Consider the following 26954-nt stretch of genomic DNA (forward strand, 5'->3'; position numbering starts at 1 on the left):
CAACAACCCAAAACCTGTGGGACACTATAAAAGCAGTGCTAAGAGGAAAGTTCATAGCAATACAGGCATACCTCAAGAAACAAGAAAAAAGTCAAATAAATAACCTAACTCTACAACTAAATCAACTAGAAAAGGAAGAGTTGGAGAACCCCAGAGTTAGTAGAAGGAAAGAAATCTTAAAAATTAGGGCAGAAATAAATGCAAAAGAAACAAAAGAGACCATAGCAAAAATCAACAAAGCCAAAAGCTGGTTCTTTGAAAGGATAAATAAAATTGACAAACCATTAGCCAGACTCATCAAGAAGCAAAGAGAGAAAAATCAAATCAATAAAATTAGAAATGAAAATGGAGAGATCACAACAGACAACACAGAAATACAAAGGATCATAAGAGACTACTATCAGCAGTTGTATGCCAATAAAATGGACAACGTGGAAGAAATGGACAAATTCTTAGAAAAGTACAATTTTCCAAAACTGAACCAGGAAGAAATAGAAAATCTTAACAGACCCATCACAAGCACGGAAATTGATACTGTAATCAGAAATCTTCCAGCAAACAAAAGCCCAGGTCCAGATGGCTTCACAGCTGAATTCTACCAAAAATTTCGAGAAGAGCTAACACCTATCCTCCTCAAACTCTTCCAGAAAATTGCAGAGGAAGGTAAACTTCCAAACTCATTCTATGAGGCCACCATCACCCTAATACCAAAACCTGACAAAGATGTCACAAAAAAAGAAAACTACAGGCCAATATCTCTGATGAACATAGATGCAAAAATCCTCAACAAAATTCTAGCAATCAGAATCCAACAACACATTAAAAAGATCATACATCATGACCAAGTGGGCTTTATCCCAGGGATGCAAGGATTCTTCAATATCCGCAAATCAATCAATGTAATTCACCACATTAACAAATTGAAAAATAAAAACCATATGATTATCTCAATAGATGCAGAGAAGGCCTTTGACAAAATTCAACATCCATTTATGATAAAAACTCTCCAGAAAGCAGGAATAGAAGGAACATATCTCAACATAATAAAAGCTATTTATGACAAACCCACAGCAAACATTATCCTCAATGGTGAAAAATTGAAAGCATTTCCCCTAAAGTCAGGAACAAGACAAGGGTGTCCACTTTCACCGCTACTATTCAACATAGTTCTGGAAGTTTTGTACATCATTTTCTGTGCCAGTGGTTCTCAAATGTTAGCATACATCAAAATCACCTGAAGGGTTTGTTAAAGCGCAGATTACAGGCTCTACCTTCAGAGTTCTGAGTTAGTGGCTCTCCAGTGACAACTGATAGTTTTCACTTCTAGCAAATTCCTAAATGACCCTGAGAATGTTGGCATAGGGACCATAGTACTTTGAGAATTACTGGGCTATGTTTAATATTTCTGTTAGTCAGTTCTTCACTGATAATTATAGGTACATGAAGAGAAATATCCAGGTCCGAATCCTAGAAACTGTGACTTGCTAAGACTAATAGAGATTTATGCTCTTTTAATTTTGTGTTTCGTTAATATGATTTTCTTACACATATTTTTCTGCCATGTTATTTGGTCTTTGAAGGCTGGTTGCTAATATTTACCTTGAATTTAAATTGCATCAATTATTAGACTGAGATAAAAAAGAAGGTAAGAGAATTTCAAGTATAATGCTTTTTTTTCCCCCCTGGAAAACTATGGGAACTAAAAGTTTTCTTAACTGGTTCTAATATGCAGATTATAGCTCATGTTGCCACCTGGGTTATTAGAATTTTGCAAGCTTTTAGGATTCCCCATAGAGCATTCTATAAATGCCAGATGTTGTAGCAGTCAAATAAAGGAGATTTTTCCTCATATTTTGAGATGCATGTCACATGCAATGGAAATAACTATAGGAGGCCGGAATTAGGAAAGCTCGTAACTGAGATATTTCTTTTTGTGTGGGCTAAGAGTACAGATTCTGAGACAGAATATCTGGATTATTTGGCACCCTTACTGCTGAGACCTGGGGAAAATACTTCACCTCACTGTTTCAAGATCCTCATGTCTGCAATGGAATAATATTATCTTCCTATTAGGGAGCTTTGAGGATTGATTAGTGAAACCACTTAACATGTACAAACAGTGCCTTACTCTTAGCAATATTATTAGTAGATACTAAATCTTGGAGAAAGAATGCTATAAAGCCCTTGGGTTTTTTTCAGTCTTGCTGCTGGTAGCAGTGGAAATACAATTGAAGTTAAGTGGAAAAAAAAAAATAAGTACCAGAATTGCACTGTATGATTATACTATCCAACTCCTTTTTTAAAAATAAAACTTACAAGATGTCATATTTTCTATGGAAGAAAAGATCATTTTTTAAAAAAGCACTGTGAATTTAAAACAGGGTCAGTTCAGTTCAGTTGCTCAGTCATATCCGACTCTGTGACCCCATGGACTGCAGCACGCCAGGCCTCCCTGTCCATCACCAACTCCCAGAGCTCAAACTCATGTCCATTGAGTCAGTGATGCCATCCAATCATCTCATCCTCTGTCGTTCCCTTCTCCTCCCGCCTTCAATCTTTCTCAGCATCAAGAACTTTTCCAGTGAGTCAGTTCTTCACATCAGGTGGCCAAAGTATTGAAGTTTCAGCTTCAGCAACAGTCCTTCCAATGTATGTGCAGGACTGATTTCCTTTAGGATGGACTGGTTGGATCTCCGTGCAGTCCAAGGGACTCTCAAAAGTCTTCTCCAACACCGCAGTTTAAAAGCATCAATTTTTCAGTACTCAGCTTTCTTTAAAGTCCAACTCTCACATCCACACATGACTACTGGAATAAAACCATAGCTTTGACTAGTCGGACCTTTGTCAGGAGAGTAATGTCTCTGCTTTTTAATATGCTGTCTAGGTTGGTCATAGGTTTTCTCCCAAGGGGCAAGTGTCTTTTAATTTCATGGCTGTAGTCACGATCTGCAGTGATTTTGGAGCCCCCAAAATAAAGTCTGTCACTATTTCCATTGTTTCCCCTTCTATTTGCCATGAAGTGATGGAACCAGATGCCATGATCTTAGTTTTCTGAACGTTGAGCTTTAAGCCAACTTTTTCACTCTCCTATTTCACTTTCATCAAGAGGCTTTTTAGTTCTTCTTCACTTTCTGCCATAAGGGTAGTGTCATCTTCATATCTGAGGTTATTGATATTTCTCCCAGCAATCTTGATTCCTTCCAGCTTGTGCTTCATCCAGCCTGGTGTTTCACATGATGTACTCTGCATATTAGTTAAATAAATAGGGTGATAATATACAGCCTTGACGTACTCCTTTCCCAATTTGGAATCAGTCCTTTGTTTCATGTCCAGTTGTAGCTTTTGCTTCTTGACCTGCGTACAGATTTCTCAAGAGGCATCAGGTGGTCTGGTATTCTCATCTCTTTAAGAATTTTCCACAGTTTTTGTGATCCACATGGTCAAAGGCTTTGGTGTAGTCAATAAAGCAGGAGTAGATGTTTTTCTGGAACTCTACTGCATGTCCAGTGATCCAATGGATGTTGGCAATTTGGCCTCTGGTTCCCCTGCCTTTTCTAAATCCAACTTGAACATGCGGAAGTTCGCAGCTCATGTACTGTGAAAGCCTGGCTTGGAGAATTTTGAGCATTACTCTGCTAGTGTGTGCGATTAGTGCAACTGTGCGGTAGTTTGAGCATTCTTTGTCATTGCCTTTCTTTGGGATTGGAATGAAAACTGACATTTTCCCATCTTGTGGCCACTGCTGAGTTTTCCAAATTTGCTGGCATGTTGAGTTCAGCACTTTCACAGCATCATCTTTTAGGATTTGAAATAGCTCAACTGGAAGTCTGTCACCTCCACTAGCTTTATTCATAGTAACGCTTTCTAAGGCCCACCTGACTTCACATTCCAGGATGTCTGGGACTAGGTGAGTGATCACACCATCATGGTTATCTGGGTCATGAAGAGGTTTTTTATATAGTTCTTCTGTACCCTTTAGATACTTCTTATATATTTAATTTCTGGCAGTTTTTAATGCATTACTCACTCATGAGGAAATTGCCCAGGATGATTATCACACTTAAAACCTTAAGTGAAGGAGATAATATTTCTCAAAAGCTGAAGCAGTCTGTGCATTTGCAGTGCTGAAATGGATCAGTGACACGTGACTGCAGACGGATGCCAGGGAGCCTTCGCAAGATTGTGGGAAATGATGATTGGGACAAAGGAGCCGGGTGGTTAGAATGTCACCAGGTTTTCCTTTTGCATCATATTCTGTCTGTTCCTGCCCATCTGAGACTTTCTTATTCCCAGTATCAATGAGGCAGGTCTTGTTTTGTTGTTTCACTTTATTGTACCTCACCAATAATAGGTTTTTAAATAAATTGTAGGTGTATAACAACCCTGCATCAAGCTTTCCCAGTAGTATTTTTTCACTTCATGTCTCTGTGTCACATTTTGGTATTTCTTGCAGTATTTCAGCCTTTTTCATTATTACTACATTTGTTATGATAATCTGTGACCAGTGATTTTTTTCAGTTACTGTTGAAAAAGATTGTGACTCGCTGAAGGCTCAGATAGAATTTTCACCAATAAAGTATTTTTAATTTAAAGTATGTAAATTTTTCCACTTAATGGCTGTTGCACTTAATAAACTATAGCATAGTGTAAACATAAGTTTTACATGCACTGGAAAACAAAATTCCTCTGACCTGCTTTGTTGAGACACATGCTCTACTGAGGTAGTCTAGAATGGAACCCACAATATCTTGGAGGTATGCCTATAGGGAGAGGTCATTAGATTCCAAGCTAATAATTTGTGGTATAAAGGTAAGCAGATGAATGCAGTTGTAAATGAAAATATCAATATAATTTTTTTCAGTAAATTCAGTAAAATGCACCCCTTGACTAAGAAAAGTCAAGGGGTGCATTTGGCAGCTTCATACCAAAAACATGTCACTGGGATCCATAGGGTTGCAAGCGTGAGATTTGAGAATATTGACGATGATTTGTTTCATGCCGCTTATGCTCGAAATAAATACAGTAGGTGGTCTAGGTGTATTGTAGTCTCATAAAGGAAATAACTCTCAAAGAATTTGAAACACTAAGTGCAGTAGTAATGGAAAGTGATAGTTTTACATGTATATGAATTTTAATCATGTTTATTTAAGACTGGTAATCCCTTCACATGGAATATATTATTAGTAATCTATGTGACATGTACCAGAAGTGTACTAATCATTATTAAGGTGTTTTCTTCTTTACAGCCAAAACTCAGATATTTTAAACAATTAAGAAACATTTATGTTTTCTTCAAATATAAAAATGAAAGCATCACGTATATATCATCTATATGGATTGCGTACAGATGGCTCAAAAGACTGAAAGCCAGACTTTTTTGGGTGTCTACTAAGTGGTAGACACCAATATTATAACTTCCTTGAAGTTTTAGTCTACTCCTGCCTTTTACAGTATTTTATTCTGACTCTTTTATCTCCCTGCCTGGTGTCTGTATTTTATTTTAGAGGGTTTTATCAAATATATTGTAAGCTTCAACTCTGTGCACCAAGTGTGAGACACTATAAAGCTGTGTTCACACGTCCACACATTTCTTAATGTCTTCTGGGATTAATTATAGGTCCCCTACTGGCCAGCTGGTTGATTCACTGGGTATCTTAAATTTTGCTGTCTTTGGTCTTAGAGAAAATGACTGTTGTCAGAGAAAGACTTTCCAGTTCTGGAATGAGGCTGGAATGAGGATGGGGAAATATACGCCTGCATTTCTGAAGGAGAAAGAACGCCAATAGAGGAAGACAGTTGCTGGAGTCTTAATTTCATGATGCATAATATTTATCTCTCATTTTCATTCTTATGCTTCCACCCTCCTGCCTGACTGGTAACTCTCAGTTTGGAATTTCCCTGGTCTGTATTTCCAGGCTTTGGCTGGTATGAGTGGGAGACAAGGAATTCTACAGCTGTCTCTGGTTCCTCCCAGCTTCCATTTGGTCTGTTGCCCACACTTTCGGAGCTGTTCTGGGGTTCTATGGGAAAACTTCCTTGCATTGCTTTGGAATCTCCCTCTGCAGATCCTGTGGGTTTGATGTTTCTTTACTTCTCTTTGCTAAGTCATGCATCACTCTTTCATCTCCTTTCTATGTTCATGTATTACAGTCATGGAGTTAAGAGTTTTTGGTTTCTGCTCTTGCTCTTTTAAGGGAGAATTTCTAGAAAATACCAGGGTGGTGAAGTATTTATTTCACTATGAGAAAGAAGTCTTACATCTTAACTGATTGTTCAGTTGCTAAGTCGTGTCCAGCTCTTTGTGACCCATTAGATTGTACATGCCAGGCTTCCCTTGTCCTTCACTGTCTCTCTGAGTTTGCACAAACTCATGTGTGTTGAATCAGTGATGCCATCCAACCATCTCATCCTCTGTCACTTCCTTCTTGTCTTGCACTCAACCTTTCCAGCATCAGGGTCTTTTCCAGGAAGTCAGTTCTTCACATCAGGTGCCCAGAGTATTGGAGTTTCAGCTTCAGCATCAGTCCTTCCAATGAATATTCAAGGTTGATTTCTTTTAGGATTGACCGGTCTGATCTCTTTGCTGTCCAAGGGACTCTCAGGAGTCTTCTCCAGCCCTACAGTTTGAAAGCATCAGTTCTTCGGTGCTCAGCCTTCTTTATGGTCCAACTCTACATCTGTACATGACTACTGGAAAAAGCGTAGCTTTGACTATATGGACCTTTGTCAGCAAAGTGATGTCTCTGCTTTTTAATATACTATCTAGGTTTGTCATAGCTTTTCTTCCAAGGGGCGAATGTCTTTTAATTTCACGCCTACAGTCACTGTCCACAGTGCTTTTAGAGCCCAAGAAAATAAAGTCTCTCACTGTTTCCATTGTTTCCCCATCTGTTTGCCATGAAGTGATGGGACTGGAAGCTATGGTTTTAGTTTTATGAATGTTGAGTTTTAAGCCAGTTTTTTCACTCTCCTCTTTCTCAATAAGAGGCTCTTTAGTTTCTCTTCCTTTTGTGCCATTAGAGTGGTATCCTCTGCCTATCTGAGGTTGTTGATATTTCTCCCAGCATTCTTGATTCCAGCTTGTGCTTCATCCAGCCCAGCATTTCTCATAATGTGCTCTGCATATAAGTTAGATAGGCATGGTAACAATATACAGCCTTGACATACTCCTTTCCCAATTTGGAACCAGTCCATTGTTCCATGTTGAGTTCTGTTGCTTCTTGACCTGCATACATGTTTCTCAGGAGGTAGGTAAGGTGGTCTGGTATTCCCATTTCTGTGTATTCCCATCTCTGTGTAATTTACAGTTTGTTGTGACCCCACAGTGAAAAGACAGCATAGTCAATGAAGCAGATGATTTTTTCCTGGAATTCCCTTGCTTTTCCTGTGATCAAATGGATGTTGGCAGTTTGATCTCTGGTTCCTCTGCCTTTCCTAAATGCAGTTTGTACATCTGGAAGTTCTCAGTTCACATACTTTTGAAACCTAGCTGGAAGGATTTTGTGCATCACCTTGCTAGCATGTGAAATCCTCTTACGTAATCTCCCCTCATCACTTTTCTCTGTTCCAAATGATCCTCCGTAGCTGCACCGGAGCTAGAGTTTAGAAATACAGTCATGTCTGTCAGTGTTATGTCTCCTACGTAAGAATAAGCTTTCACCTCAAGTACTGACATAGCCTTCTTTGCACAGGACCCTTATCCGATCCCTGTTATTTTTTTCTCTAGTTTTTCAATGTGCCTCTTCCCCACGCTCTGAACAAATGGAATTATTCTGAACAAATGAATTCAGAATTCAGAATGTGAAATACACCCCTGCCTCTTACTATGTTTCACCATCTTTCATCATATATATGGGATATGCTTTTCCCTTCTCTCTGCTTGTCAAAGCTTATCCTTTTGGATGGCATTCCTCAATCTTCCATTATTCTTCTAGAACCTTCATAGTTGTGGCCATCTTTTTTTATCTTTTCTTTTTTGCCATTTTTCTTTGAGCAAAGTTGCTTTTAAAAACTGGAGTAAATTGGCTTCAGAAGGAAAGTTTTCTTCTCAAATCTAGTGGGAGCTATCCTGTAATTTTTAGGGAGGAAGGTAAATTACTTAATAATTTAATAACTTTGCACTTTAAAGCAGTTCCTATCTATAGTATTTAGAATAGTTTAGTACTTAGCCTGCCTAACTTAGAAACAATTCCTAGGACTTTTAAAGTAATTTGTGTGAGAGATGATGAGAAGTTGAACCAGAACAATTACATCAGCAATGGAGCTGTAGGGTCAGAAGGCATGAAGAAGATCAAGTTAACAGAACTGGGTTAGAGATTGGATGTGAGAAAGAAAAAACAGCAAAAGGAAATTATTGGAATTTATTTTATGCTTACTTTAGAATTTACCTGCTTTCAAAGACCTTCTGATTTTCTGGGTTGTTTATTCATTAATATTCATTTTTTTTAACTGCTTCAACAATTTTTTATTAAGTAACTGCTATTCAGCTCACTCATTTATTCAAGTTTTTAATGAGTGACTACTGTATACCAGGGAATACAGTAGGCACTTTGGATATAAGGTCAACAAAACTAAATTATTCAGTCTAGTAGGGAAAACTAATTAAATAATCAGTCATATAAGCTTGGGCTTATACTTCAGTGATTAAAAAAGTGACCAGCCTAAGAAAAAATGGGCAAATACACAACTCATCAAAGAAATACAGTGGCAATGAAGTTCCCCCTCAGAAATGCTGAGAAGCACTACTGAATCTGGGAGGTAGCTTTTCAGAAAAGTTGGTCAATTTACATCCACCTGTGAGTTTATAAGAATGCCCTGTCACACTCTTACCAGCACTAAATATTATTATGTTTAAGTCTTTGCCAATTCTATAAATAAAATTAATGTTCACTTTTAATCAACCTCCAAACAGTGAATTGTTTGAAAAACTTCATAAACAGTATTTTCCGACTGAGTTAATCATATACTTGGTGACTCTATTACATGCATTGTGATGATAGTGATATTATCAAAACCTTTTAACGTGTTCATTTTATAATAATACCTCTTTGGGACTTCCAAGATGGTGCAGAGGTAAAGAATCCGCCTCCCAATGTAGGAGACGCAAGAAATGTGGGTTCAGTCCCTGGGTCAGGAAGATCTCTTGGAGAGGGAAATGGCAACCCACTCCAGTATTCTTGGCTGGAAAATCCCGTGGACAGAGAAGCATGGTGGGCTAGAGTCCTTGGGGTCGCAAAGAGTTGGACATGACTGAGCACATACACTCGCTCATAGCCCTCAGTATTGAGATTTCTAGAAGGTCTGCAAGAGCCATGACATTGACCTGCATGGATCATTGGTCTTCTCAGTTCTGTGATAACACCTGAAGATCCAGTCTGGGTTCAAATTCCAAGCTGACCAAAAATAGCATGTTTTAAATCTTAAATCCTTAGTAATTTTGCTAATCCTTTTGTCTAAGTTTGCCTGTTGTTCATGGATTTTAGAGTCCTATACTGAGGTGTGTAAAATCATAGCTTTTAAGTCTCTATTCCTATTCAGCAGGAGAAAATTGATTTTTCCCAAATCAAAGTTACTTCCAGTTTAAAGCCCAGTTTTATCAGAAAGTGGAAGTGAAGTCACTCAGTTGTGTCCAACTCTTTGTGACCCCGTGGGCTGTAGCCTACCAAGCTCCTCTGTCCATGGGATTCTCCAGGCAAGAATACTGGAGTGGGTTGCCATTTCCGACCCAGGGATCGAACCTGGGTTTCCCCGCATTGGAGGCAGACACTTTAACCTCTGAGCCACCAGGGAAGCCAAAGGCCCAGTCAACTCCCGAGTCTTCTCCTTCCCCGTGCACATTTCTTTCTGAAGGGTGGTCTGGGGAGGGTTGGGGCCCAGGGTTACTTGTTCTCATGGCTCTGTGGTGCCACGTCTTCTGGGCCACCAGTGCCCCTCAGTGCTGCTGCCTGGTGATGGCGAAACTTACGATGCCTGTCAGACTGTACTGATCATAACCTGTGCTCACATCTTTCTTTCTTTTTGTCCTTTCATGTATCAGTTCTCAGCATTCTTCCTGTCCTGATTTCAAATACTCTCTAGGATAAGTGGCTTTCCCTTAGACAATTCCATATTGTTTTCAGGAATTGGAAAAAAAAAAAACACACACACACACAAAAAATAGGTGCCGTCCCACAAACTTTTGGTACATGTTATGCTATTTGAGTCCTTCTTGGGTCCACATGTGACTGTGAAATTCTGCCCAGACAAGTGGCCTGTTAGGGCACATCTTAGCACCTTTCCTTTCTTCCAGTTGTCTTGCCCAGACAAGTGGCCTGTTAGGGCACATCTTAGCACCTTTCCTTTCTTCCAGTTGTCTTGCCAGTACTAGTTCACTTTCTGGGAAAAATACTTCCCTAGTCCACCATTTATGGCCTATCTTTTATGTGCTTAGTACTTTGCTGATTTAAATAATGCAGAAGCCTCTTATTGCCATGGAAATTCTTGGCTTTCAAAATGATTTCTGTCTGCTGTGGGTTTGGAAGAGCCTACTTGCCTTCTGAAAGGCAGTGAATTGACTAAACTGGAGAGTAGTGCTCATGGGAATGTCACTACTCCTTGAATGCTGGGGAGACACTAATGGAATAAGTAAATGCAGGGTTAAAACTGGCTCAAGTGATGTTTTAAAATTATCAGATTTCACTTATAATATTTTCTAATTAAGTTATCAGTTCAGTCCCTCAGTCGTGACCGACTCTTTGTGACCCCATGGACTACAGCATTTCAGGCTTCCCTGCCCATCACCAACTCCTGGAGTTTACTCAAACTCATGTCCATTGAGTCGGTGATGCCATCAAACCATCTCATCCTCAATCGTCCCCTTCTCCTCCTGCCTTTGATCTTTCCCAGCATCAGTGTCTTTTCCAGGGAGTCAGTTCTTCACATCAGGTGACCAAAGTATTGGAGTTTTGGCTTCAGCATCAGTCCTTTGAATGAATATTCAGGACTTTAGGTTATAGGTTAGTGTATCTCTATTAATATAGATTCTTGACTAAAGAGTCCGTCTTTCCCAACCTACTTCTCTACATTCTTTTGATCATTTAGCACTCATTATAAATAAATTAAATGTCCCTGACACATTTGTGTACCTCTGTGCAGGATATTTGCTTTTCGCCTCTCTTCTTTTCACAGCTATTTGTAAGGCCTCCCCAGACAGCCATTTTGCTTTTTTGCATTTCTTTTCCATGGGGATGGTCTTGATCCCTGTCTCCTGTACAGTGTCACAAACCTCATTCCATAGTTCATCAGGCACTCTATCTATGAGATCTAGGCCCTTAAATCTATTTCTCACTTCCACTGTATAATCATAAGGGATATGATTTAGGTCATGCCTGAATGGTCTAGTGGTTTTCCCTACTTTCTTCAACTTCAGTCTGAATTTGGCAATAAGGAGTTCATGATCTGAGCCACAGTCAGCTCCTGGTCTTGTTTTTGTTGACTGTATAGAGCTTCTCCTCTCTTTGGCTGCAAAGAATATAATCAATCTGATTTCGGTGTTGACCATCTGGTGATGTCCATGTGTAGAGTCTTCTCCTCTGTTGTTGGAAGAGGGTGTTTGCTATGACCAGTGCATTTCTTCGCAAAACTCTATTAGTCTGTGCCCTGCTTCATTCTGCATTCCAAGGCCAAATTTGCCTGTTACTCCAGGTGTTTCTTGGCTTCCTACTTTTACATTCCAGTCCCCTATAATGAAAAGGACATCTTTGTTGGGTGTTAGTTCTAAAAGGTCTTGTAGGTCTTCATAGAACCGTTCAACTTCAGCTTCTTCAGCATTACTGGTTGGGACATAGACTTGGATAACTGTGATATTGAATGGTTTGCCTTGGAGACGAACAGAGATCATTCTGTCGTTTTTGAGATTGCATCCAAGTACTGCATTTTGGACTCTTTTGTTGACGATGATGGCTACTTCATTTCTTCTGAGGGATTCCTGCCCACAGTAGTAGATATAATGGTCATCTGAGTTAAATTCACCCATTCCAGTCCATTTTAGTTCACTGATTCCTAGGATGTCGATGTTCACCCTTGCCATCTCTTGTTTGACCACTTCCAATTTGCCTTGATTCATGGACCTGACATTCCAGGTTCCTATGAAATATTGCTCTTTACAGCATCGGATCTTGCTTCTATCACCAGTTGCATCCACAGCTGGGTATTGTTTTTTCTTTGGCTCCATCCCTTCATTCTCTCTGGAGTTATTTCTCCACTGCTCCAGTAGCATATTGGGCACCTAATGACCTGGGGAGTTCCTTTTTTGGTATCCTATCATTTTGCCTTTTCCTACTGTTCATGGGGTTCTCAAGGCAAGAATACTGAAGCGGCTTGCCATTCCCTTCTCCAGTGGACCACATTCTGTCAGACCCCTCCACCATGACCCGCCCATCTTGGGTTGCCCCGCAGGCGTGGCTTAGTTTCATTGAGTTAGACAAGGCTGTGGTCCTAGCTTGATTAGATTGACTAGGTTTCTGTGAGTATGGTTTCAGTGTGTCTGCCCTCTGATGCCCTCTTGCAACACCTACCATCTTACTTGGGTTTCTCTTACCTTGGGCGTGGGGTATCTCTTCACGGCTGCTCCAGCAAAGCACATGGAAAAGAAATGCAAAAAAGCAAAATGGCTATCTGGGGAGGCCTTACAAATAGCTGTGAAAAGAAGAGAGGCAGAAAGCAAAGGAGAAAAAGAAAGATATAAGCATCTGAATGCAGAGTTCCAAAGAATAGCAAGAAGAGATAAAGAAAGCCTTTTTCAGTGATCAATGCAAATAGAGGAAAACAACAGAATGGAAAAGACTAGAGATCTCTTCAAGAAAATTAGAGATACCAAGGGAACATTTCATGCAAAGATGGGCTCGATAAAGGACAGAAATGGTATGGACCTAACAGAAGCAGTAGACACTAAGAAGAGGTGGCAAGAATACATGGAAGAACTGTACCAAAAAGATCTTCATGACCCAGATGATCATGATGATGTGATCACTCATCTAGAGCCAGACATCTTGGAATGTGAAGTCAAGTGGGCCTTAGAAAGCATCACTACGAACAAAGCTAGTGGAGGTGATGTAATTCCAGTGGAGCTGTTTCAAATCCTGAAAGACGATGCTGTGAAAGTGCTGCACTCAATATGCCAGCAAATTTGGAAAACTCAGCAGTGGCCACAGGACTGGAAAAGGTCCGTTTTCATTCCAATTCCAAAGAAAGGCAATGCCAAAGAACGTTCAAACTACCACACAATTGCACTCATCTCACATGCTAGTGAAGTAATGCTCAAAATTCTCCAAGCCAGGCTTCAGCAATATGTGAACCGTGAACTCCCTGATGTTCAAGCTGGTTTTAGAAAAGGCAGAGGAACCAGAGATCAAATTGCCAACATCCGCTGGATCATCAAAAAAGCAAGAGAGTTCCAGAAAAACATCTATTTCTGCTTTATTGACTATGCCAAAGCCTTTGACTGTGTGGATCACAATAAACTGTGGAAAATTCTGAAAGTGATGGGAATACCAGACCACCTGACCTGCCTCTTAAGAAACCTATATGCAGGTCAGGAAGCAACAGTTAGAACTGGACAGGGAACAACAGACTGGTTCCAAGTAGGAAAAGGAGTGCGTCAAGGCTGTATATTGTCACCCTGCTTATTTAACTTACATGCATAGTACATCATGAGAAACGCTGGGCTGGAAGAAACAGAACCTGGAATCAAGATTACCAGGAGAAATATCAAGAACCTCAGATATGCAGATGACACCACCCTTATGGCAAAAAGTGAAGAGGAGCTAAAAAGCCTCTTGATGAAAGTGAAAGAAGAGAGTGAAAAAGTTGGCTTAAAGCTCAACATTCAGAAAATGAAGATCATGGCATCCGGTCCCATCACTTCATGGGAAATAGATGGGGAAACAGTGGAAACAGTGTCAGACTTTATTTTGTGGGGCTCCAAAATCACTGCAGATGGTGACTGCAGCCATGAAATTAAAAGACGCTTACTCCTTGGAAGAAAAGTTATGACCAACCTAGATAGCATATTCAAAAGCAGAGACATTACTTTGCCGACTAAGGTCCGTCTAATCAAGGCTATGGTTTTTCCTGTGGTCATGTATGGATGTTAGAGTTGGACTGTGAAGAAGGCTGAGCACTGAAGAATTGATGCTTTTGAACTGTGGTGTTGGAGAAGACTCTTGAAAGTCCCTTGGACTGCAAGGAGATCCAACCAGTGCATTCTGAAGGAGATCAGCCCTGGGATTTCTTTGGAAGGAATGATGCTGAAGCTGAAACTCCAGTACTTTGGCCACCTCATGTGAAGAGTTGACTCATTGGAAAAGACTCTGATGCTGGGAGGAATTGGGGGCAGGAGGAGAAGGGGACGACAGAGGATGAGATGGCTGGATGGCATCATGGACTCGATGGACGTGAGTCTGAGTGAACTCTGGGTGTTGGTGATGGACAGGGAGGCCTGGCGTGCTGCAATTCATGGGGTCGCAGAGAGTTGGACACGACTGAGTGACTGAACTGTGCAGTATATCCAATAATAAAAAGTCATAATTATTTTATTTAACTGTCAGGTTACTTAAAATACGCTCATCAAATTCTGAAATTATGGTTAAAAATTCAGGAATAGATTATTTTGATACACAACAGCAGTACATTATGTTGTCAGTAGTTAAAAAGAAGTCGTCATGAGCAAAAGTTTAAGACTCCATGGAGAATCAAAGAACTTGTGATGTTGTTTTGCTGTAACAGAACCAAAGCAATGTGGTATCTATCTATTGTCTTCTATTTTGTTTGTTTTGGGTGTTTTGCCATATTTATTTATCCATTTGCAGTTTTACTGAGAAATAATTGATATACAGCCTGATAGTTTGGTTATATACGCCAGTGTGTGTGCTAAGTAGCTACCATCGTGTCCGACTCTGTGTGACTCCATGGGCTAGCCTTCCAGGCTCCTCTGTCCATGGGATTCTCCACACAAGAATACTGGGTAGGTTGCCATCTCCTGCTCCGCCAGGGTATCTTCCCAACCCAAGGATCTAACCCATGTCTCTTACGTCTCCTGCATTAGCAAGCGAGTTCTTTACCACTAGCACTAGCTGGGAAGCCTTTGGTTTACATATACTGTGAAATTATTACTATAATAATTTCAGTAGATTCAGTAACATCCATCTGCTCACATAGAGTAAAAAGAACAAAGCAAGGAAGAGGAAGTCTTTTCTCCTTATTCACACCAGCGTTTATTATCTCATCATTTTGATAACAGCCATTCTAACAGGCGTGAGGTAATATCACATTGTGGTTTTAATTTGCATTTCCCTAATGATTGGTGATACTGAACATCTCTCCTCATACCTGTTGGCCTTCTGTATATTTTCTTTAGAAAAATGTCTATTCAGATCTTTTGCCTATTTTTAAGTGGATTATTTGTATTTTTCCTTTTGCATTATATGGTTTTTAAAAATATATTTTAGATATTCCGTCATTACATGAGTAGTTTGCAAATATTTTTCCCATTTTTTGGGTAGTCTTTTCACTTTATTGACAGTTTCTTTTGCTGTGTCAAAGCTTTTTAGTTTGGTACAGTCCCATTTGTTCTTAATTTTATTTTTTGAGCTTTACATGTCATATTCAAAAATTCATTCCCAAGACCCATGTCAAAGAATTGATTCCTGTGTTTATTTCGCGGAGTTTCATGGTTTCAAGGTTAGTCCTTTTTTTTTTTTTTTTTTTTTTTTTTTTACTACCAGGGCTCATGTTCTTTTTATTTCATTGTCTGCAGTTCTTTTTTTAGTAGATTTTTTTTAATTTTTATTTTTACTTTATTTTACTTTTCAATACTGTATTGGTTTTGCCGTACATTGACATGAATCCACCACGGGTGTACATGCGTTCCTAAAGGTTAGTCCATTTTGAGTTAATTTTTGTCAAGTGGCATAAGACATGGGTGCAGTTTCATTCTTTCACGTGTGAGCATCTAATTATCTCAGCACCATTTACTGAATTAACTGCCTATTCTCTGTTGAGCGTTCTTAGCCCTTTTGTCAAATGTTACTTGATTGTATATGCTTGGGTTATTTTTAGGTTTTCAGATTTGTTCCATTGATCTGTTTATTGGGTTTTGTATCATATTGTTTTGATGACCATAGCTTTCTAGTATGGCTTGAAATCAGGAATATTGCCTTCTCTCTGACCCTATTGTTTTATAATTTAAAAACAAGCATTGTGAAAGAAATATTTTAGTGTGTGTGCTGCTGAAGAGAGCACTGTAAGAGAAAAATTACAGGATCAATACTTTAGAGATCATTATAACTTGCAGCATTTTCCTTCATTAGTTAGGTTATCTACATCTGGGTAGACAGCTAATATTTAAGGATTTGACAGTGATACTGATGAATTATGTTAATAAACTAATTACAGTTAACATAAATGTATTTTATATTGAAACATGAACTACTAACAGTATTTGACATTTAACACATATTTAGTAAGTGAAAGGCCATGTTCCAAGAGTATAAATTTATTCAGTCCTCACAATAATTCCATTAGTAGATAATACTGTTATTACCATTTTATAGGTGAAAAAAATCTGATACTGAGAGAAAATAAATGTTCAGTCAGTATCCACATGGGTAGTAAATGGAAGAGCAGAAATTTCAGCCCTGTAGATTGTTCCTTAAAGAATACCTGCTGTTGCATACAGGCCCTAAAACACATGCTGATAAATACAAAGTATAAAATATGCCATGGTGCATTTAATTCTATTATTTTAACTCACTGTGAATGAATAGTTAGACGTACAAATGTGCTAGAGTTTCTAAGTAGCACTTTGGTAAGTGTAATCTCATTAATTCTTCTGAATTATGCTGATAAATACAAAGTATAAAATATGCCATGGTGCATTTAATTTTATTATTTTAACTCACTGTGAATGAATAGTTAGACACACAAATGTGCTAGAGTTTCTAAGGAGCACTTTGGTTAAGTGTAATCTCGTTAATTCTTCTGAATTATAATTAATTAATTATAATTATAATTAAATTATATAAATTAAATATAAATTAATTATATAAATTAAATATAAATATAAATTAATTATAATTAAATATAATTACTACATGAGATGACATTTACATTCATAACATTGCAGTTAAAACAGTTGAGGAAAGTTGGCTTAAGATGCTTAAAGGTAAATGCTATTTAAAGTTTTGGTCAGAACCTTGATGACTTAAATACTCAGTGATCCTGCTATAGAAAATACAAAATATTGATTTATGAGTAATTTGACGTTATTTTTAATTATATTGGTTTCTTCACAAACACACAAAATAACCCTCTAATTTGTAGTATAATCCTACAAACAATGTTACCACACATTTTACTCATTCAACTGAGGTTAAAATGTTAAATAATGTGATTATTTTAGTGGAAATTAACCAAGGGCAACTTTGGAGCTCAGATCCAAAATCTGGTCATGATTTCACCATTCTGATTTCACCATTCTGTTCAAATAAATTCTGTATTTATTTGAACAACAGATTTTAATGATGGTTGACAAGGTTGTTTGTATCTTCTTTCATCATATTATTACAGTAAGTTTATTGATGATTTTTAAACACACTTATATACCATATGTCCTTTGCTTGAAGCTTGTCTTCTTAAAGACACACTTCCTATTTCCACTTTTTTAAATTTAAGTTTTCATTAAAGACATGAAACTATAAGCTTATATTTAATATTTAGAATGTATAGAAGTTTCTAGGTAATTGTTTTATATTTCATCATCTATATTATAACCCTTTGGAAAACACTGATTTATTTGAATCAAGTATCTTCTACACATATCTATTAGAAGGACTAAGTAAAATACGTAGGAACTAATTTTTAAGTTCTTTTATTTAGTCTGAATATATTTTTCTGATTGCTGCTAAGTCAGAGTTATTATCTGAGCAAAATTTCACTTGTTGGAGTTGCTGGATAAGTCAAAACACTTGGGCTTGGGATTCCTCTAGAAGAAATCCTGGACCAAGTGAAAAAATGTTTCTTGAGCTCAGTCAGAGGCTTTCTCAACAAGGTCTTGAAGCCAACCAGCTGACTTCCCATCTGTTTTCTCACCTAAGTCCCAGAGGGCTTTGGATAGAGGATAAGGCACTGTTAGCATGCATTCGGAGAATAGAAGTATTATTGTTTTTACTTTTAACGCATTCTATTTTGTATATATTTAAATAAATGTTAAATAAGCATAATTTCTGTAATTTAATACCTTCATTAAAAAAAAAATCCATGCAGTATGAGCTTTGTTGGAGGTGGTGTAATGATGGAAGCATTCACTGAAGGCCTGGATGAGAACATTGCAGCCTCAAAACTGGACACATTCCTCAGTTTGGATGGGTGACAGATCTGTGGCCTCGGTGAATTAGATAGCAGCAGTCAGAGATGTGACTAGTGTAAGAAAGCAAGGAATCCAGTTTCTCCAGTCTTCGACTGCCAATACTTCCACATTTTTTAACCTTTGAGCAATGATAACGTCAACAAATATTTGTTGGAAAGCCATCATAGCAAATAACATTTCGATGCCATAAAATAATAATAATAGGCCTTTTTTCAGGATCAACTCTGTGACAGGTCCTTTATAAGTTCAATCTTATTAGTCTTGACATAATACTATAAGTATTATATCATCATTATTTTGCAGATAAGGAATCAGGTTTAGAAAATATAAGTAATTTGTTCAAGGTTCCAGGGCGAAGCAAAGAGTCTTCTGGGCCTCCAAGCAATGTCTGCATGAGTTCAGAACTCATATTCTTCATCATTGTGGATCCTTTAGAGTCAGTTAACTGGTCCTTATAAATAACTCGCTGCCTCAGGGATAGGCACAAATAAAGTCTGGCTCACACTGAAATTTCTACTAGACACCAAATGATTAATGCTATCATTTGATTGATGTGTAGGTGAAGGGAGAGCGCTCAATTTTTTAAGATTATGAACAGTGTAAATCTTATAAAATTAAAATTTTGCCATAACACAAGTAGAATTAAATCTTAATTGAGGAAGATGATCAACAAATAAAAATGTCAGTCTAGAAATTGTGCTTGTTTTCTAATTAAGGAGACAGTTGTGCAAGTGATTTTTCTTACACTTTAATGATCTTCAGTATAAAGAAGATAATGAACGTGGAGAAAGAAGATGTAGCGTTGCCATCATATATGTTTTTCTTACGCAGTAGGATATACCTCAAATTACTGATATCTTTCAGAACACATTCTACCAGTACATATGCATTAAGATGCCACCTTATATTTTCCAAAATAAAGGCTCATTTTCTTTTGTGTTATATTTTGAAATGTTTGTACCTAGGATCCATTATAAAACACTTGGCAGTCCCGTTTTTAGATTCTGGTCCTGTAAAAAATACTAGTATAAGTATGTGGCAAGACACATATATAAGATGTGCCTTACAAATTTAGAAGCAATGGAAACATTTTTAAACAAAATAAGTATCTGTTAGGGGGGACTGATACTATGTATAATATAACATCACAAATAGTGATAAATTTTTGTAAAATGGTTTTAGAAGTATTATTAAAATATTGTTACATGAAAAGCTGAAAATGCAGAGTGATAGGTAAACCTGAGCTAGATTTGGTTACGCATTCTGTCATGAGTATGTGTATATGGTGTATAATATGATGTCATGCGGTGAAGTGTCTGGGTATAGAAAAAGTTCTAGAACTATTCATATCAAGTTATTCAAACGTGAGTGGGGTTGCAAGTATGGGAAACTTTTATATGTCCGGTTTTTACACTTCTGTTTTACTTTATTTTTATAAAAACGTGTATTAATTTTGTTAGAAAATTTTTTTCTTTTTTTGCAGTTGCCTGGGTCTCAGTGCTCACGACCACAAGGCACAACTTACATTTCCAGGCTGATCTGTCCTAATTTCAGGCATCCTGCCTTAATTACATGATTTTCAACTCTGCGCTCGATTCCTTTGTCCCTCTGCCTCTCTGTACCCTGTACCCTCTGGGGGAAAGCCCTTCCCTTCCCTTCCTCTCTTCAGGCTCGACTGTGTTTCCAGTTACTTCCAGTGTTTCTCCTAGAACACATTTTTACATTTCTCAGTTATTTGTCCTCCTCTCCTCCTATTTCAGGTTTTCATTCTTCTATCACATCATGTTACAGTCTGCCTTGTAAGTGTACTACTATGTCCCTGTCAGCCTCTCATGAAACTGAAGTTTTCTCCCTATAATTAGATTAGATTACATCAGTAAGTGCCTATAACATTTGAAAGATTAGTAACAGTTTATTATTTTTGTGAAGTTTTTGAACAGTTTCAATTTTTTCCTCGATCATAATCTGTTTTTGGAGAGACACCTCTTCTTTATATGGATAGCCAAGCTTAGAGTTCATAAACTATACCTCAATTCTCTATTAATTACAATTTCTACATAATAGCTGCATTTAAACCTCCTCTGTTCTCTTATAAAAACACATTACGAGAAGCTGAAATGGGATTTGACAATTCAAATAAAATAGCTTAGGCATCTGCAATTATTTCATAAAATGATGCCAAAATATTATCACATGTAGTATCTCACATGACAGATTTAATAAAGCCTGCTCAGAGAAACACACATTTTTATAGTGAGATTCCTATATAAGTCAATCCAGGTGGCTTCCTTTTACAAGGACAGACAGGATTCTTTTCAGTATGATGGAACGAGAGGCAAGAGAGTAAAGACCGAAACTTAATGCGAACAGGAGCTTCCTCAGTAGTCATCCAGGAAGGGAGTTTTGCTCTGTCACAAGTGACTGGTCCCTGGTTTTGAAAAAGAGTGAACTTAAAAGTTATTTTACAACTATTTCCTTTTGAGCTATGACTTCTTAAGCTGGAATGTGATCCAGAATAACATCCCTCTGTATCCTGCATTTGTCTTGAGCATTTTTATTGCCTCTCTTTTCCCTCATCTCATCTCACTTCTTCCCTCCCTCTGTTCAACAGATTTACACAGACTGGGCCAACCACTACCTAGCAAAATCGGGCCACAAACGGCTGATCAAGGATTTGCAGCAAGACATTGCAGATGGAGTCCTGCTAGCAGAAATCATCCAGATCATTGGTGAGACCTCCCCTCTGGAAAAACAAAACAAAACTTGAAAGTCTCTGTCCCCACCTACTTTGGGTAAAATACAGTTTAAGTCGAGTGCTTAGAAACTTGGTCCATGTGTCTGTGAGATTAATGTAGCTCTCCCTGTGATTTAATTAAAATGTTTATGTGAGAATGTTTGAAAAAGGCAGTTTGGCCGTACTTGTAAATGGCTAGAGCTATATCTTTACATACACTGAATTGTCAGAAATGAACGCTTCATTAAACCATATGTCTCCCATGTGTGCTTTTCGTTAGCTGGAGCAACTCATACGCTCTGAGATTCCTTGAAACTGTATCCTGATCCAGCAGGGACAATTGTGAAAGGTTTCATGTCAGCAGTCATTTGGCACAAGCTGAGGAATTAGCGGCAACTTCCTTCTCAGTCACTTTTTTTGTTTTCTTTATTTGCCGGATTTCTGCATATGGACTTGGCGGCTGCTACAAGTGTGTCCTGTACACAGCTTAGGAGACGAAGTGAATGTAGCAGCAGTGTTTGCTTGTGGTTTTTTTTTTCCTTTTTTTTTTTTCCTTAGTCTCTTGTCTGTGTGTTTCACTTCATGGCTCAAGCATGTCATTCTTTTTTTCTCTCCTTTATTTTATTTCTTGGCTTTAGCAAATGAAAAAGTTGAAGATATCAATGGATGTCCTAGGAGTCAATCTCAGATGGTAAGAATCATGTTTATTCTAAATATAATGCCTGTCTTCACTTCCAGAGTTAACTGCATTTATAAATGGACTAGAAATTTCTTTTGCTTATGTTCCTGCTTATTCAAGAGACCATTTGATTGTGTTCTATCATGTATGTATATTTCTTTGGGTGCAATTTAGGAAAAAGTGATAGCATCAATATGTTTGAATATGTATGACTTTTGAAAAAACAGTCTCCAGGTGTTTTATCAGATCCTTGACATTTTTTTGTGTTCTGATGTCTGAATAATTTCACTAGTGGCAGGAAATCCCATTTTCAGTTTTAAGGGGAGCTTTTTTGTCTGAGCAACTGATTTGAAGAACAAAAGTTGTCATGTACATTTTAAAAATATATAAATAGTATTTTCTTTGCTCATAACAAAGCCCAGTATAAACATATGAACTCTTCAGCACTTTTGGAAATGACTCTATAAAGGCAGACTGCTGGTTTTGCTGAGCAGGGACTAACTAGGGGATATGATTCATAGCCTTTTCCAGAAAGTAGAAAGTAGATCTAGAGGTCTGTATCTCCCCCAGCCCTCTCTTATCTTTACTAGTTGGTAAAGGGTAGAGTTTTGTAATAAAACAATAGATTGATAAATTTCTGAGATTAGAAGCCCACCCCTTTATTAATTAAATAACCACAACTTAATTTTATAGGACAACCTGAAGCCAAAATGCCTTAGCTGAAGTTACATCAGCAGATATAATTAGGAGTGACAACCAAATTTCAGAAGATGAGGTTTTTCCAAAACCCTTTTTAGCATAGAATAGACATTGAAAATAAAAATGATGAGTACTTAATTGACAGCAATATGAAGAATGAAAAGAAATGAAAAAATTTTTGACCTGCTGACCTGATATCAGTAATGTTGGAAAACTGAAATCCAAAATAATAAAAAATAATTTAGTTTTAAAGAGTGATTAATTAGCATGTCTGGTGTGTGTGTGTGTGTTTAAGCACTCTAAGGACCTATTACAGTGTCTTGAACTCCCTGTCGCTATTGTGAAAAAAAATCACTATAAAGAAAGATTCTCTGTAAAACACTTAAGTGTTAGGGAAAGTTCCTGATCTAATTACTCTGGGCACAAAGATGACTCTATAAAAATTAATTATGGTTGTTTCCTGAAGTTTTCCTGGAAGCAATTATAATACCTTTGGGCCCTGCTGCAGTAAAAGCTCCTTGATGTTGGCAAAGACATGTAACTTCTCTGACCCTCTGCTTTCTCATCTATAAAATGAACCCTAATAATGATATGATAATAACATATAACTATGGACAATCTTTAGTACCTAAACTGATTTGGAAATGCAGAATAGTACTGCTACAAACTTTATAAAGGGCACATTCATTAATTAATACCTGTTAAAAACTTTTTAAGGTTTCTTATAAAAGCACTGTAGTCCCTGAATATCACATTATGTTTCTCAAACCCAACCCTATTGGTTTTACTTTCCATATTTCAATCATCAAGAGACGTTGGATACTAAAATTCTTATCTTCACTGCTGTCATTCCAACTTCATTCTGATAACAGTTCAATGAATAGCCAAGCTATTGTTTCATGATAGATAATAAACAAACCTCCAAAGCTCATAACTATAGACAGAGATGCAGTCCTTGGATACTCATCTGAAACATCTGTGCCTAAGATTCTACAAATATGAAAATATCTCATAAGATTCTCTTAATTTTATTACTTCCTGCTCCTTTAGCCCTCAAATGTCATATAACATCTAGTATACAACGTTGTGTTGATATTTCTGCTTCTGATGGAAAAAAAAAAAACAGAAAAATAAAAACCTGAGAAATGCATATGTTATAAAATAGGTATTTTTTTCCAGCCAGAAGTTTTAGTCAGAATTACACTGAATTATGAGTAACAGTGACTTGTAACCTCATTTGTGTGTGTGTGTGTGTGGGTGTGTGTGGTTGAATTTTTAACCTGAAGTTGGCATGGCTTCCCTGTGGTGATTCACAAGAATGCATGGGACACAAATGTAACTTTTTGGTTGAATCATTTTTGCCTCTTTTCTTAAAAATTGGCATTGGTAACATGTTATTAACGAATAAAAATCCTAGATTTTAGTTGAGATAAGAAAGTAGAGGAAATAGAATTATGAGAGCGTGACTAGGTTTATAAAGTTCATATATCTATCCCAAACAGGATGTGGCCTGCTTCTTTTTTTGTGTAACAGCCAAGCAATGCTGCATTAGTAACAGTGAGCACTGTCCTTACTCATAGAACAACTTGTCCAATTCTTTATATATATATATAAAGGATTGTTCATGGCCTTTGGGTTGGCATTGATGTTGATAACAAAAGGCATAGTAAAACTAGGTCTGCTACTATTTCTAGTTACAAAGTGTTTTTTTTTTCTTTTTTAATTTTAAACTTGATAAACTTTTTTTTTTAAGCAGTTAGTCGTTCACTCATGTCTGACTCCTTGCAACCCCATGGACTATACCGTACATGGAATTCTCTAGGCCAGAGTACTGGAGTGGGTAGCCCTTCCCTTCTCCAGGGGATCTTCCCAACCCAGGGATCTAATCCAGGTCTCCTAGATTGCAGGCAGATTCTTTACCAGATGAGCCACAAGGGAAACCTTTACTGAATTATTTTAAGCCTTTAAGAATAGACGTTCTCTTGTAGTATGAATCTACAGGAAATCGATGAACAGCCAGATGTTCATATTTGGGTAAGATTAACTGAGCTCATAAGGTCCAGGTATAGGGCCACTTGAGAATCAGAAACAAATATTCAGATGAGTAATAACGACAGTGTTACATAGGGAAAAACAAAAGGAATGTGGAGGGAGTGAGCTTGGTGTGTTCCAGAAACAGAAGACCATGTGGTTTGAGCACAGTGAGAGGTGTTCAGAGGGGAAGATGGAAGCCTAATTATGTGGAAGTGAAAGAAGGCCCACTGTGTTACTCCGTTGATTGAGGAGCCTTTAGAAGACTTTTAAAGCTGGACCATGTTATGATCTGAGGTAAATATTTAAAAAGATCACCCCAGGTGCTTTCTGAGAATTGTACAGTCCTGAAGTGTTGACTTTCCATTGGGTGTGGGAGATGAAAAATGTAGGGACTGTGCTGCTGCTAAGTCGTTTCAGTCGTGTCTGACTCTGTGCAACCCCATAGACGGCAGTCCACCAGGCTCCCCCGTCCCTGGGATTCTCCAGGCAAGAACACTGGAGTGGGTTGCCATTTCCTTCTCCAGTGCATGAAAGTGAAAAGTGAAATTGAAGTCGTTCAGCCGTGTCCGACTCTTTGCGACCCCATGGACTGCAGCCTACCAGGCTCCCCCATCCATAGGATTTTCCAGGCAAGAGTACTGGAGTGGGGTGCCATTTTTTGGCCTGAATGAGTAAATAGTTACCATTAAATAAGATGGCTATTATCGAGGGAGAAAACAGGTTAAAAGGTGAACGGGGGGAGATGACAAATTCAGATTTTCACTAAAATAATTTGATGTATCCATTGGAACGTGAAGTGGAGGTGATTGGAGGCAATTAGGCATGTGTTTCCGAAAGGTCAGAAGTAAGGTGTGGGTGAGAATGTCCCTAGTTGTAGGCACTGATTGAGGTGGACAAGGGTGAGATCTCTAGGAGATCTGTGTGAAGTCAGATAGGAAGAAAGCTGAGGGTCTCACCTAGGGGTATGCCAGCATGTATGTGACAAGGAGAGGTGTAGGAGTCAGAAAAGGGTGAAAAGAGTGGGCAGAAAGTGAGCCCATCGTTGAGAGGGTCACTCAGCAGATGTGGATTGTTAATCCTTGGGGTAGCTATGGTAGCTTAAGCTATAGTGCATACTTGGCTTAGCCTAGTGGGACAGGGAAAAGCAAATGAGGGAAATGTGATGGATACTGTCCAGGGCTACATAAAAAAATAGGTAGGTATACCAAAGGTGAAAATTTAGTTCTAGTAATTGGACAGGTATTAATGACCTTCAAGTAAACATCTTCTGTAAGAGTGATCATGTGTTCTAGAGTGGCTGAGAGGGGCAGATAGCCACTGAGTGTTTAATATTTTTCTAGGATTTTCCTGTTAAAGGGAAAACATGGTTTGAGAGGAAGGCAGGGTGAGGGGAGTGTTTGCAAGGGGGAAGTAGAGAAGGAGGAAGCAATTAAGGAGAGGGGAGGGAGATTCTGGGGAAATGCCAGATCCTCAAGGAAGTGGCAGAGAAGGAAATTTGAAGTCTGAGTGGAAGATTTAATGTTGGAAAACAATGGGAATACATTTTCCTTTATGTCATGTCATAAGGGAATATGATCGCATGAAGAGGTATTTGTTAGTGGATTACATAGAAATTAAAGAAATTCAAATAAATATAATGATTTCAGATTATTAGGTAATATTAATGTGCTCTTTTCCATGTCATTCTGTTACCTTATAATATAAAGAAAAACTGATTATAGTATTTTATAACATACAATTCAACAATAATTCTTTCAAATATTATTGATTAAAGAACAGATATTTAAGACAATAGGAACTTGTCTTTACAGCAGTTTATTAGCATGATTATTGAGAGTTTCCAATTCATACTTATTGTTTCAACTGTTATCTGTTGCTATCTTTCTTTAATAAGCTTAAGACTAAATTCATCCTTGGGGGGCAGGAAACAGAGCTAAGTTTGTAGGAGCTTATTCAATACTATATTTAACCTCATCCAAAGATGAAGTTACTAATATGGATGGCACCTGTTAAGTAATTTCTAGGTGGGTGGTATCAGGATTCAAAATATATGCTGCATGCCACAACTTTGGTGAGATTACACGAGGAAATAAATTAGTCAACTATAAATACCAGGAATGTCCAGAATGCCCAGCAGATTAAAAATAGCAGAAAAAAAATGCCCAACATGTATTTGAAATGCAGAGGCACAAGTGCAAGGTTCTTAGACAAAAATGAAAGACACATAGGGGAAGAGTTGTTTGGAAAACAACATTTTCTTTATTTTAAAATAGCCCATTAGAGCACTTGGCCAGTTAGCTCCGTTGGTTAGAGTAGAACACTAATAAGATAGACCATGGTATTTAACAATCTTCATAAATGCATGGAGGGATTAGGAAATTTGATTATGTGCAATAGTTGCAAAC

At 37.8% G+C, this 26954-nt stretch overlaps 1 protein-coding gene across 20 annotated transcripts in view; it reads left to right on the top strand.

Moving 5' to 3' along the window:
- The window catches only part of NAV3 (neuron navigator 3), a 902370-nt gene that overhangs the window by 610265 nt on the left and 265151 nt on the right, over nt 1-26954 (top strand). For 19 of the 20 annotated variants that reach the window (XM_069584096.1, XM_069584098.1, XM_069584085.1 and 16 more), the window contains 2 exons: nt 21015-21132; nt 21776-21828. In XM_069584096.1, the coding sequence (XP_069440197.1) occupies nt 21015-21132; nt 21776-21828 (171 nt within the window). Of the gene's footprint in view, nt 1-21014; nt 21133-21775; nt 21829-23111; nt 24844-26954 lie in introns of those variants that run through there. The other variant, XM_069584103.1, reaches the window with a different exon arrangement.

This window comes from Ovis canadensis, chromosome 3 (genome assembly GCF_042477335.2).
Source record: "Ovis canadensis isolate MfBH-ARS-UI-01 breed Bighorn chromosome 3, ARS-UI_OviCan_v2, whole genome shotgun sequence".
Taxonomy (NCBI): domain Eukaryota; kingdom Metazoa; phylum Chordata; class Mammalia; order Artiodactyla; family Bovidae; genus Ovis; species Ovis canadensis.